The sequence below is a fragment of the Lottia gigantea genome (assembly GCF_000327385.1).
Source record: "Lottia gigantea unplaced genomic scaffold LOTGIsca_117, whole genome shotgun sequence".
Classification (NCBI taxonomy): Eukaryota; Metazoa; Mollusca; class Gastropoda; family Lottiidae; genus Lottia; species Lottia gigantea.
The window spans coordinates 236,370-250,061 of NW_008707167.1; the positions used below are offsets into that span (position 1 = coordinate 236,370).

At 31.9% G+C, this 13,692-nt stretch overlaps 1 protein-coding gene across 1 annotated transcript in view; it reads left to right on the top strand.

Annotated features, from left to right (window-relative positions):
• Nucleotides 1-2,941: 2,941 nt before the first annotated feature.
• The window catches only part of LOTGIDRAFT_237772 (hypothetical protein), a gene marked incomplete at its 3' end in the record, with an annotated part of 11,738 nt that continues 987 nt past the window's right edge, over nt 2,942-13,692 (top strand). The window contains exons 1-16 of the mRNA XM_009047794.1: nt 2,942-2,969; nt 3,092-3,181; nt 3,510-3,554; nt 3,973-4,047; nt 4,527-4,702; nt 5,211-5,324; nt 5,699-5,920; nt 6,219-6,319; nt 7,658-7,900; nt 8,083-8,144; nt 8,916-8,982; nt 9,255-9,383; nt 9,998-10,126; nt 10,341-10,472; nt 10,801-10,947; nt 13,060-13,142. Of these exons, the coding sequence (XP_009046042.1) occupies nt 2,955-2,969; nt 3,092-3,181; nt 3,510-3,554; nt 3,973-4,047; nt 4,527-4,702; nt 5,211-5,324; nt 5,699-5,920; nt 6,219-6,319; nt 7,658-7,900; nt 8,083-8,144; nt 8,916-8,982; nt 9,255-9,383; nt 9,998-10,126; nt 10,341-10,472; nt 10,801-10,947; nt 13,060-13,142 (1,830 nt within the window). The 5' untranslated portion in view covers nt 2,942-2,954. The remainder of the gene's footprint in view (nt 2,970-3,091; nt 3,182-3,509; nt 3,555-3,972; nt 4,048-4,526; nt 4,703-5,210; nt 5,325-5,698; nt 5,921-6,218; nt 6,320-7,657; nt 7,901-8,082; nt 8,145-8,915; nt 8,983-9,254; nt 9,384-9,997; nt 10,127-10,340; nt 10,473-10,800; nt 10,948-13,059; nt 13,143-13,692) is intronic.

The following is a 13,692-nucleotide window of genomic DNA, read 5'->3' on the forward strand; positions in this document are numbered from 1 at the left end:
TGGATAACAAACCTTCATAAAGACTGCAGATTGAGAAATGTTGTAAATTGTATGAGATTATCAACTGAAAAAAGTTATATTAACTTTATATTATGTTCACATGTTAAGGAGTACTGATTTCATTTCATACTAGACAATAAACTGAAGTTTGGCAGTCATCGTCTATCTAAGACAATCAGTCTTAATACAATTTGATAAAAAAATTATCCTTAATACTTGAATTAAATCTGACAGTACCAGAACGGCAGTGTGGAGATAAAAACTTTCAGAATTTGGATTCAAAACGATATGTAAATTGTAAGTGAACTTATGAAGAAAGAAAAATAACCTTACCAAGATATTTCGTTAGTTTTGTTTAGTTTTTGTCTGACGCTGTATATAATTATAGAATAGGATTTTAATTCAACGTTTGGAGCTTACTATAATCTTCAATAATATGTAAATATATTTAACTTGAACTCTTGTGCATGGATATGTATTATGCAAATATGTGTGCCTAAGGGTTTTGATAATTTTAATAAATGCGCATATTAAATATGCTAATGAGCTATGTGTCTGTTGATTGTTAATGTGTATAGATTGAAGTGCCAATATTAAATTTTTAATTGTATGAAATATAGTAGGTCAATTGAAATTAGACCAAACTTTCGTTCTCGTGGACTGTCTTTAGACCCTAACTGAAGTGGCTATATTAAAAATAAAAGCTAGGAATAAACAGAATGAAAGTTTGGTGTAATTTAAGTTAGACTAGTAGTAAGTTAGTTATGTTATACCACACGTTAGATTTGAATGTAAATTTTTATTTAAACTAACAGTGGGCCGCTGTCAAAATACTGGGCTTTGTAGTACTGAATTCTGATTGGTTGATGTTATTTCAGATTCTAGCTTGATTTTCAAAACATCGCAATTTTAAAATCATAATACAAACTAACAGTACTGAACTCTGATTGGTTGACTTTATTACAGTAATTGACCAATCAGATTCAAGCTTGGGGTTAGAGACATTGCAACTTAAAAATAATACAGCACTGAATTCTGATTGGTTGATGTTATTACAATAATTAACCAATCAGATTTCTAGCTCATTGATAAAAATATTGTGATGTTTTTTTACTTTGGTAATCATTTAAAAGTAAAGCTGTTTCTGACAACAAACCAATGTCAATCAACATTTTAGTTTAAAAAAGACAGAAATTTAGAATATAATGCATACTACAATTTGACATATTACTCTTAAAAAAACCCTTGAATTATAGAAATCTATGCAAATAAGGAAATTAATCATGCTTTTTTTATTTCTTGCAAAACTCAAATCAGATTAATCTTTTGTCTACCCAGAATACCATTGCTTAATCAGATATATTTAATTACACCATAGTTTCAATCTAACTATAATTATATAGAAAGTGATATTAGATGATATATACTGACCAAGTTGTTTAACGTCATTAAATATATGTTCACGCAAATAATTGTTGATTTGAATTAGTTTAGTTTTAAAACGCCTATTCTACAGTTGCTGATATATTTTTATTTAAATACGTGAGATATTTTAATTCGTTTCTGAATATCCTTCATTTCATCCTGTTCTCTATTATTTTATTTTGGAATTAACTACAAACTCTAAAATCTGTGTTATCTCCCTTCTTGCCATTGATATATGTATATATTGTACCACGCCTTAATTTAATCCTTATAACTTCAAATTCCGGTATACTATCTTTCTCAGCTTTACGAGCTGAATTTCAGCTGTCTGTAAAACTAATCAGAATGAAATTTTGATGCCATGTTTATCTGTAATATAAGAATATATTTTAAAAGGTGAATGTAAAGACAGTTTGAATATTATTTAAATTTTTAATGCATTTATGACCTTTGGGCTCTTAATCAAAACATTTACAACATCTAAGGTTTCCAGCTCATTGTTAAAACAGTCAGTAATCACTGCACATTTCAATATACTTGACTATATCTTATAATTTACTGCATAATACAGAGAAAATTAGGGTTTTTGAAATGAAATAAGTGATCAGTTTATATAGCCCTAGGCCTACTGATGACTATAAACATTAAAATTGATTAGAGTTATTGAAATAAAGGGGAATTTTACGTGCTGTTCTGCTACAATTAGGACTAAATGAAAACATATTCAGTAATGTGTATTTAACGAAGATAAATTATCATATCAGCTTAGTTAATTAAATTCTATTTGTGTACATTATTCACTTGACTGTTGCAAATTACAAAGTTACTGTAACCATAGCATTTCTTGTGTTACTATTGTGGACTGGTTAATCATGCAATATTTATTTATAGACTAGAACTTCCAGTGAGATGTAGTTAATAATTGATATTTATTACTTGTGCTTTTGTCCTAATAAACATTTTATAAGCTAGTTTTTGTTTATTTTTAAGGCTTCATGCATTCAACTTCAAGTCTCAAGCCCAAACTTTGCCTTTTCAATACCATGATGCCCTTATCTATGCTACTTGATCATTATTCAACACTGTCCTCATCAATTCCCTCATTTTATTTTGCAAGTTTTGCTCATTGGAGTATTAAACCCATCATTGGTAGTAGCCTAAAATGGCTCAGTTGGAGAGATTGCTATGTACAATGCTAATTTTGTGGGTGCTTACTTGATTCCACAGCCAGTCCTTTTAAGACTCGGCTCAGTAGGCTATTAGCTACCACCCCAAATATAGAGATTCACCCAAGACAGTAGACTAAAGAAAACTGCAACAAACTTTCATTTCAAAGTCAAAATACAGAAAGTGAAAGTTTCTGTTTACAGTAGAAACCAGGTTAACCAGTCTCTCGTTATCAATGCAAATTTTCACGGCTGGTTAATCAAGTATTAAATATGGATAAAGATTTCAACCAATCAAACTGACTCTTGTCAATTTTCTCAACAACGCACATGCGCAGTAACAAAAGCTTCTTGTTGTCAAGTATGGAGTCGTATAATGTAAGTTTTGATAATTTTTCAAAGTTTTTTCGACTTTGCAGTGGTGTACATTGATCTGATTTTTTTGACAACTGTCTGACGTAAAAGCCGACATGCCTATTGACTTGTTTCCTAAATTCCAGATTCTAGAAAGCCTGGGAAAAGGGGCTCAGGGGAGTGTTTATTTGGCAGAATGTAAAGATGAACCTGGATCAAAATATGTTTTGAAGAAGGTATGATTTTTTATTTTATTCCTTGTTAAATTTTCCACTAAAATCGAAATGTATGGTGATGTTTATGGGTTATGGAAATAGAGTAGGCTACATTCAATATATTGATTTGTGCTAGGGCCAGTAGGGTACAAGATGAGGCTCCCCTGCTGAGAATGACATTATAATATATATTTTCATGGATTGTAAAGAACTGAATTATTACTTCATCTTTAGTTTAATTGATTTTGAGAGCATAATAAGAATCTGCCTACCATGTAATTCAGGTAGTGTAAGTAATTCTCTTCCATTTTAGTTTTGTTTAAAATTGAATTCATGTGATTTATTATAGATTGAATGCCATGATGAGAGTGAAGCTAACGAGGCCTATAGAGAGGTGAGATAATTCTCTTATCATTTACGTTTTAGATACCATTAATAGCTATAGTGAAACATAACAATTTATACTTCAATATACCTGTACTGATACGGCAAGGCAGATTAAGGCAAGGGATTTTGAGATGGTATTTTTCAGGCATCCAATGAATGAAAGATAGAATCAGTCTGAATATCAGTTATCACTTATGATATACTTACTCACTTATAATTGATATACTTAGCTATGTGAAATGTTCATTAGCTGCTACCAATGCTTCGCCAAAATGTTGTTTTTGATTTGGGGATCATTAGTGTTTGGTTTGTTTATTCTTACATTTAGAATTTGAATAAAAAATAGTTGTGACAGATCAATAAATGAAGCCTATGATAAGATAGATATTAAGATAGTTTATGAAGATGTTTATTGATATTTTCAGGCATTAGAACTACAGAAATTACATCATCCTTATATTTGTTCTTATAAAGATTTCTACGTCACCTGGGATAAATCAGTAAGATGATAATTTCTATATTCACTTCCTACAAACCAATGAAAACATGTATAACAACAGACTAGGGACTGTGTGTACAGTGGAGTGGACGCTTACGACCAGATCCCAGATTTCTTTTAATTGTATTGTTTGTATTTATGTTGTGTATAAATTGTTTCATGTGTGTAAGCTAATACGAGATCTCTCTTGTAGTAAAATGACCTGATTGGGATAATGAAAATAAATATATAATTATTAAGACATTAATCAGGCTGAACCAAGGCCGTTACGATACATTGGCAAATTCCCGCTAAATATATCATTAATTTGATGTTTACAGTATATAGGTGGTCACTATTTGAAGTTTACTGAAAGCATTGCAATAAAAGACATAGCTCATTTCAAACACAACAGGATTTTTGTCTCATAGAAAAAGGACATTAGTTATGACTAAGAGAATTATTGAAAGTAAAACTTTATCTCTATTTAATATATTACAGACGTCGTCAATGTTTCTATGTATCGTGATGCAGTATTATCTAAACAGTGATTTACAGACAGTCATTAAATCTTATCAAGATAAAAAAGACAAGATTGAAGAATCTACGGTTAAAAAATACCTGGGAGAAATTATTGAAGCGTTGATTTTTGTTCATAAGAAGGGAGTCATTCACAGGTATATTAAATATTGTTTATAGATATTTCTACTTTATGTCCATTAAAATTTGTACATTTTACTCAACATCTCTGCGCTCTGTAGACCTTGATTTTTGGGAGAGGGAGTGTGAAAAACTCTGTAATATACAGACAAGAGAAATTCAGACTAGATTCATACTTCTAACACCTGACATCTAGCAGTCAGTTTATTGGTGAGAGTCAGAATTATTAAACTTGTAAAATGCATCCTTAACTTAAACCCTGGGCATCTCATATTATCTCATATATTTCTATTATTGCAAGCAAACTTAGTCGTAACTTTTCTTTCTGAACAGCTGATGTCACTGTTAGGGTACAGAATTGCTAATCATTGCCTCAATGCATAATGTATTGTGATAAAAGGGATTTGATGATTATTTCGATATAGGGTACACTGTATCCTTAATGTTTTATAATTGTATATTTGAAGTAGTCACTGTGTGCTAGTATTTATCTATGTTTATATACAGAATGTTATTATATTCTAGAGATTTAAAACCCAGTAATATTTTCCTACAAGACAATCAGACTCTATGTTTAGCTGATTTTGGTGTAGCAACTGTTATGGCTGATGCTTGTACTAATACCAGAAACACACTTTGTAAGTTTATTATTATTATTCTGTTGGCCTTTAATAAATTAGAGAGCAGAAAAATGGGTTTATGTTTCACTTGTTTACTGGCTTGCATTGCCTCTGTAGGCCCCTAATACGTTAGAGAGCAGTAGAAGATATGTTGTTTAACAGTAGCTAAAGGTTTGACAAACGTGTCCAGACCTTTCAGATTGGTTGAATATTAAGACACTGTGCATGTGTATTTTGGGAACATTTTTAAAAGATTTTACCAGGATAAGTAATAGTTCACCTTCCACTGTTTAAAGCCAGTGACTGAACAGCAGGAGATGGTGTTATTCCTCAATGATGATATACATCTCAGTCTAGTAGTTTGAAATACTATAATAATAATTTTCATTATTTTGAGAAAAGTGATATTTGGGCAGTGGGTTGTATTTTATTTGAGCTCTGTACAACCTTTCTTTATGATGAAAATCAAGTGAAGGAAAAGTTAAAAGAAATAAAAGAGAGCCCGTTAGTTTTAGAAGATGTTTTTGAAGAAATAGCTGAATGTTTTTCGGGAGATTTGATTCGGTTAATTCGAGAAATGTTGAAACATTCCCATGAAAAACGTAAAACTACCATGTAAGTTTTCTTTTTATAGCTTGGAGTTTGTTGCCCTTTTTCACAGTTTTCGACTTACAGAATACAATGTCTCTTGGTAAAGTTTTGTAAAGTCATTGCTTGATAAAGACCGAAAAGTTATTTATTAAAGTAATTGTTATCTATATAATTGTGTCCAGTTATTCATACCCCAGTTACTAACTGCCACTTAAAGAAACTCTTACTGAGCTGTATCAATAGGTAAAGAAAGTTTTAAACAAGTGAAGCAAGTGAATTCTATATATCATGATAATAAAGCCTACCTTGGTATATTTTATAGAGAATTGTTAGAGAATAGTTATATTAAACAATGTCTAGAACTCAGTGATATCTATATGATAGATAAAAAGAGACGACAGGAAGAATCAGGCAGTACTGTTTGTAAGTTTTTAAATTCCATTTCTCTCTGTTTGTAAGTTTTTATATTCCCCTTTCTCTCTGTAAGTTTTTATATTCCACTTTCTCTCTGTAAGTTTCTATATTCCCCTTTCTCTCTGTTTTCACTGTTTGTAAGTTTTTATATTCCCCTTTCTCACTGTTTGTAAGTTTTTATACTTCCCTTTCTCTATGTTTGTAAGTTTTTATATTCCCCTTTCTCACTGTTTGTAAGTTTTTATATTCTCCTTTCTCACTGTTTGTAAGTTTTTATATTCCACTTTCTCTCTGTAAGTTTTTATATTCCCCTTTCTCTCTGTTTGTAAGTTTTTATATTCCCCTTTCTCTCTGTTTGTAAGTTTTTATATTCCCCTTTCTCACTGTTTGTAAGTTTTTATATTCTCCTTTCTCACTGTTTGTAAGTTTTTATATTCCACTTTCTCTCTGTAAGTTTTTATATTCCCCTTTCTCTCTGTTTGTAAGTTTTTATATTCCACTTTCTCTCTGTTTGTAAGTTTTTATATTCCCCTTTCTCACTGGTTTTAAGTTTTTATATTCCACTTTCTCTCTGTAAGTTTTTATATTCCCCTTTCTCTCTGTTTGTAAGTTTTTATATTCCACTTTCTCTCAGTTTGTAAGTTTTTATATTCCCCTTTCTCTCAGTAAGATTTTATATTCCACTTTCTCTCTGTAAGTTTTTATATTCCCCTTTCTCATTGTAATTTTTATATTCCCCTTTCTCTCTGTAAGTTTTTATATTCCTCTTTCTCTCTGTTTGTAAGTTTTTATATTCCCCTTTCTTTCTGTAAGTTTTTATATTCCCCTTTCTCTCTGTTTGTAAGTTTTTATATTCCACTTTCTCTCTGTAAGGTTTTATATTCCCCTTTCTCTCTGTAGGTTTTATATTCCCCTTTCTCTCTGTAAGTTTTTATATTCCCCTTTCTCTCTGTAAGTTTTTATATTCCTCTTTCTCTCTGTAAGTTTTTATATTCCCCCTTCTCTCTGTAAGTTTTTATATTCCCCTTTCTCTCTGTAAGTTTTTATATTCCTCTTTCTCTCTGTAAGTTTTTATATTCCCCTTTCTCACTGTAAGTTTTTATATTCTCCTTTCTCTCTGTAAGTTTTTATATTCCCCTTTCTCTCTGTAAGTTTTTATATTCCCCTTTCTCTCTGTTTGTAAGTTTTTATATTCCCCTTTCTCCCTGTAAGTTTTTAAGTCTCTGGCAACAATAGTTATCAAACTTGTTACAAATTAATTCTGTAATTGTCTATATCTGTATGTTCTAACAACAAACAACTCCACTATTATGTGATAATTATACTCGTATTTTCTTCAATTTTCAGCTGCCTTGTCACAAGAATCTCAAGGTTTGCTCTCGATACTGGAACATATTGCTAAATCTATTGATCACGAGGTACAAGTTCGTGATGGTTTACAGCAGCTTATTGGTCTAACAGATAAAGATACTGGTGTTCTATTGGATGATAGAAGTAAAAAATTGGTTGCCATGGCAATGAAAAATAATATCAATGATAAAGACATTCAGATTGCTGGATGTTCCGTGTTGAATAATCTCGTTCTTAAAGGTACAGTTTGTCTTTAATCATCATATTTAGTTGTCCTTATACCGGATCCCATCTAGTTTTAATAACAGGCCAGGAGCCAGGCTTGATTGTTTGAGCGGCAAGTTTTATATTCGGAGTAGTAATGGTGTATAGTACTAAATAACTAGTTTGTTGATAAAACATACTTTGTTTCTTTGTTTCAGCTGAGGGAGAAGACATTTTATTTTCATCAGAAATTATCTCAGTTATATCTTTTGCTATGAAGGTTTGAATTTTATATTCTCTGTTTTTTGACATATTTTTCCAAATAAATTGAACTCGTTGAGTATTGAACCACATTCAAAGCTGAGATATGGACTGAATGTTAGACAGGACCATGTCACCTTGGTGTATCAGGCCTAATTCTAACCTATATAAAATAAAGAGTCTATGTTTGTCTCCATGGGCTGAATGTTAGACAGGATCATGTCACCTTGGTGTATCAGACCTAATTCTGACCTTTGTAAAATAAAGAGTCTATGTTTGTCTCCATGGGATGAATGTTAGACAGGATCATGTCACCTTGGTGTATCAGGCCTAATTCTGACCCTTGTAAAATAAAGAGTCTATGTTTGTCTCTATGGGATGAATGTTAGACAGGATCATGTCACCTTGGTGTATCAGGCCTAATTCTGACCTATATAAAATAAAGAGTCTATGTTTGTCTCCATGGGCTGAATGTTAGACAGGATCATGTCACCTTGGTGTATCAGGCCTAATTCTAACCTATATAAAATAAAGAGTCTATGTTTGTCTCCATGGGCTGAATGTTAGACAGGATCATGTCACCTTGGTGTATCAGACCTAATTCTGTCCTATATAAAATAAAGAGTCTGTTTGTCTCTATGGGATGAATGTTAGACAGGATCATGTCACCTTGGTGTATCAGGCCTAATTCTGACCCTTGTAAAATAAAGAGTTTTTATCTTAATTATTATTATATTTCTGTGTGTTAAAGACAGAGTTCTATGTAACTCTACCTGAATTCTGATTTCAGCAACATATTAATTGTGAAGAACTACAACAGAAAGCAGTAACTTTATTGATGTCCATGTCTGCAAATGGTGAGTTTAATTTTTTGAGACACTGGGACCTTTTTCTTGAAATAAAATACATACATGCAAAACAATTCCAGTAACCAAGATCTTGTCCAAAGTATGGCAAAATCAGCAATGATAATCATCAGGTAAAATAGAATAAGCATGGTCTACTATACTGATCAAAATCAAAAGAAACAATCGGATTAATTTTCAGCCTTGGTTTATGAAGTAATGGGTAGGACCCTTGACTTTCATGGCGTCACAGTTTTTACAATGATTAGATATTATATTTTCAGCCACGGCGTCTGAAGTAATGGGTGAAGTAGGATGTATTAATAATATTTTATCAGCTGTAACAACTTTCCCTGACAATACAGACCTTGTATCTACGTGTTGTAGTGTTTTATGGTATTTAGCAGTTGATGGTTTGTATTCATTCAGACTCATTGGTCCCCTTTACTTGATCTCTTTCAATGGCTGGTTTTTATTTTGGATAAATTTACTATCTCATTCCAGCAGAGGTTTTCACAACCTGGGGGTAATTATTCTCAGGGTGGTAATTGTGAAATTGTTTGGGGTGAATGAGGCGTTTGTAGTCTAGCATGAAATTTTTGACCAACTATAGTTTAAGTTGTTCTATTCAGTCAGGCTATGAAAAAGATTGCAGGAAAAACTATTAGAGAAAATATTTATAGGGATCCTGAAAGTGTTAATACAATCAGAAAAGTTGAAAACCCTGTTTCAGAGCATTGCAATCTTGATGATGTTATTTTCTTAGTTACTGGTGGATCAAATGGTGTTTGTGGGTTCAAATCAAGTTTGTTGATGTGGAATAAGTAATATTTCTCATCATTTCAGTTGACCCAGCTGTAAATAAGTAAAGACAATAGAGTTAAGAAATGATAATTGATATTGGACGACACTTTCTCATGATTTGAGATATTGTCTGCCAGTAAGATTGAATAAGAGAAGGTTTATGATATCATACTCTACTGGTATTAAGACGATGTTTGGTAAAGCAATTTTATTTTTATTTCAGAAAATAACCTTCAGATCTGTTCCAATCAACAAGCGTTAAAACAAGTCTGTAAGAGTTTAGAAAAACACATCTCATCTCCTGACGTCTGTGAATCAGCTGCAGCGGCCATTATCTCACTGTCACTTGATGGTAAGGTTCAACTCTTTTCTCTTACTGATAACACCTGATGACTTACCTTTAAAGAATGGCTTTCGGAAATACTACCCTCCATTTTTTTTTTTTACTTTCGAGCTCGGTTTGAACCTATTTCAATTCTGAATTTTCTCTTTTAGGATAGGATAGATCCACAACAAACAGATCCACTATATCTATCGCTTATACGAATGTTCTTTGGTTTTTTCAGATGCTGTCTTAGATTATGTAAATGAGATAGATTGTGTCGGCCATCTTATACGAGCAATATCAACGCACGTCCGTCATCCTAAAGTAGTTAAGAATAGTTGTATGGCTTTAACAGGGCTGGTGGAATCGGATGGTTAGTACAACTTTTTTTCCTGTAATTTTTGTTTTTTGCATTTTCATTCAGACTTTCTCAAGGTTTTTACCTTGCCAGTCAGTTATTCGACACACTGGAAGGCAAAACTCTACAAATAAAGATACATAAATTGTGTCTGTGTCTGTTTTACAACAATAACAACAATAGATACCCATGTAGGGGAGGTAATTGAACATCATTGCGTACACGTCTTGCATTATCCTTAAGTAAGACATTTAGAAGTATCACAGCACATTAAGAGTTGTTTCTTTCTTTTTCTGAGATATGAACGCTTATTGTATGTTGGTTTATTTGATCTTTAATACAGAAGAGTGTGCTTATCGAGTTTTAACGTCTGAAGATAATGAAGGGCATTGTGGGATACCTGTAATTATCAAGGCGTATAATCAACACAAAGATAATGCTGAAGTCGTGGAGTCTATGGTTAATTTAATTGTTCAGCTAGCTAATTATGGTACGTAATCTTGTTTATATGACCACATTGTTATGTAAAGTTATGACTTGGGAATATGACAGAGACCTGGTCAAATGTTAAACAAATTTGTTGTGTAACTTTATATTGACAATATGGGGAATGAGTTTAAATTTGAGTAGTAACTCTTGATATACTGAAAGATAATTGAGTAAGTGTGTGTATCTTGGCGAGGGAGAGACTGCTATCCACATTCTGCACATAATATAACAAGAAGTGGCTCCAGTAGGGGTACAGTATGGCCTCTGGAAAATAGTTTGCACCTTCAATTTATTTTTTATTTGATTTTTATACGTTCTCGCCCCTTAATGTGTATCAGAATACACAATTCACTTCTTTTTTTCAAAATTTATCTTTAGAACCTTCTCTGTGATCTAAACCTTGATAGTTGTCGCCCCATCATGGCAGTCTGCCCCCCTATTGGTACCCCCAGTCTTGGCCAACCGTCGTCTCCATATAGTATTGCTTACATCCCAGATGACGCATAATTGAAGTGCAGATGACGGTTTCTCTTTTATCACAATATTTTGATGTGGGGCTAATTTGTGTTGATCCAGTTTTCTGCCAATGGAAGTCTCATATTTTAATATCCAAGTTAAAATGGATTTACTGGTTAATAATCTCAAATGAAATATTTATAGTTGAAGTAGGTCTGGACATGATCAGCTATAAGATGACTCAATATCTGGTTGAAATAAAGAGAAAGTTTTCTAGGGTAGAGGTGAGGTCTAGAAATGTGTGTCCTTGACCTCTAGAAATGTGTGTCCTTGATTTCTTTAAATGTCCTTGAACTCTAATTGTGTGTCCTTAACCTCTAATATTGTGTGCCATTGACCTCTAGAAATGTGTGTCCTTGACCTCTACAATTGTGTGTCCTTGACCTCTAGAAATGTGTGTCCTTGACCTCTATAATTGTGTGCCCTTGACCATTAGAATTGTGTGAAAACTGGTCTTTTGATGTATTCTTGGGATTTTGTTTTTTTTTTTTGGTATTTAATACAAATGTTTTTACATTTTCATTCTTATCTTTCTTTGACCTTAATGATATTACTCAATTTTTTTATTATTTCTTGTTTCTCCTGACTCCTAGTTATTTAACTTCTCTGCTGCTCTGTTCAAAATGAAAATCTAATGCCTGGGTTAGGAGGAATAAAATTTAAAAAAAAAAACAATCATTGATTTCATATTTTGTATTATCTTCACAATGTCAAGCTATTACAAACATCCTACTAATTCCTTGACTCCATTAGCCACCTGTCATGTATATTGAAGTTATAAATTGAAGTGATTTGCTTGGATTGTACGCTAGCACAAATAGCCAATCAAAGACCTCGACTGAAAATCTGTGAACACAAAGTCATAATGTTTACAGCCTTTCAATCGAGGGCACTGTCTTCGCTGGTGTACAACCAAATACATGGAAGGTGACTATTGCAGTCAAGGTATAAGTACTAAGTTAGTAATAGCTTGACTTTGTGAAGATGATTTATTATGCTTAGGTTAATTTTACCTGATACACCCTGCATTCGATTGCCTTTCTTCATTAAGAGAAGTTAGATCCAGAGGGTTAAAATAACTGATGTATTGAAATAACGAAAAACCCAAAATTTCCATTTTGAATTTGCAGTAGATGTATGTAAACCTTCATATGTTTTTTACAGCTTGATCTTTGCCTCCATCTTTTAGCTCAATTATATTTCTTGAAAGATTAAAGATGGGTTTCCTTATATTTTAGTGTCAAATTTAGCAATCTATTTGATTATGGTTTATCATGTATTCTTAATCATATCATTATGTTCTTTTGTACAGTCTGGAAAAACAAAAAAGACTATTTGACCTTTCTTGATTGGTCACTCATTGGAATTCTGCTGGTAATTCTCTTCTAATTTAGCTAATTATGAATTGATTATGGACATGTGAGACAAACTGGTATTTTTCCAATTTTTTTAGAACACCTCTACTTTCTTTTCATATAAGTAATCATTTATGAAAATAAGGGAACCCATCTTTAATACCATCTTCATCTCGTCCTCCATCTTTCTTCTCTATAACGTGTGGTGTGTAATTAGTGTGTGTTTCTGTTATTATATTTAGATGATGTAAATGCCGAGCTACGCTATTTATCTGTGGGACCTACTGTATTATCAGAAGTGTATAAACGTTTTAAACCAACAAGGGTAAGTGGGATAAACTGAGGCCGTGTTCTCCAAAATTTACTTTCTCTTTAGGTCGTGTTCTTTAAACATGAAAAGTCCCTGACTAAATAACACGACAGTTTATATTGAATTCGTGTTTTCTAATTGTATTATACTGAATTCGTGTTTTCTAATTATATTATACTGAATTCGTGTTTTCTAATTATATTATACTGAATTCGTGTTTTCTAATTATATTATACTGAATTCGTGTTTTCTAATATTATACTGAATTTGTGTTTTCTAATTATATTATACTGAATTCGTGTTTTCTAATTATATTATACTGAATTCGTGTTTTCTAATTATATTATACTGAATTCGTATTTTCTAATATACTGAATTCGTGTTTTCTAATTATATTATACTGAATTCGTGTTTTCTAATATACTGAATTCGTGTTTTCTAATTATATTATACTGAATTCGTGTTTTCTAATATTATACTGAATTTGTCTTTTCTAATTATAATATACTGAATTCGTGTTTTCTAATTATATTATACTGAATTCGTGTTTTCTAATTATATTATA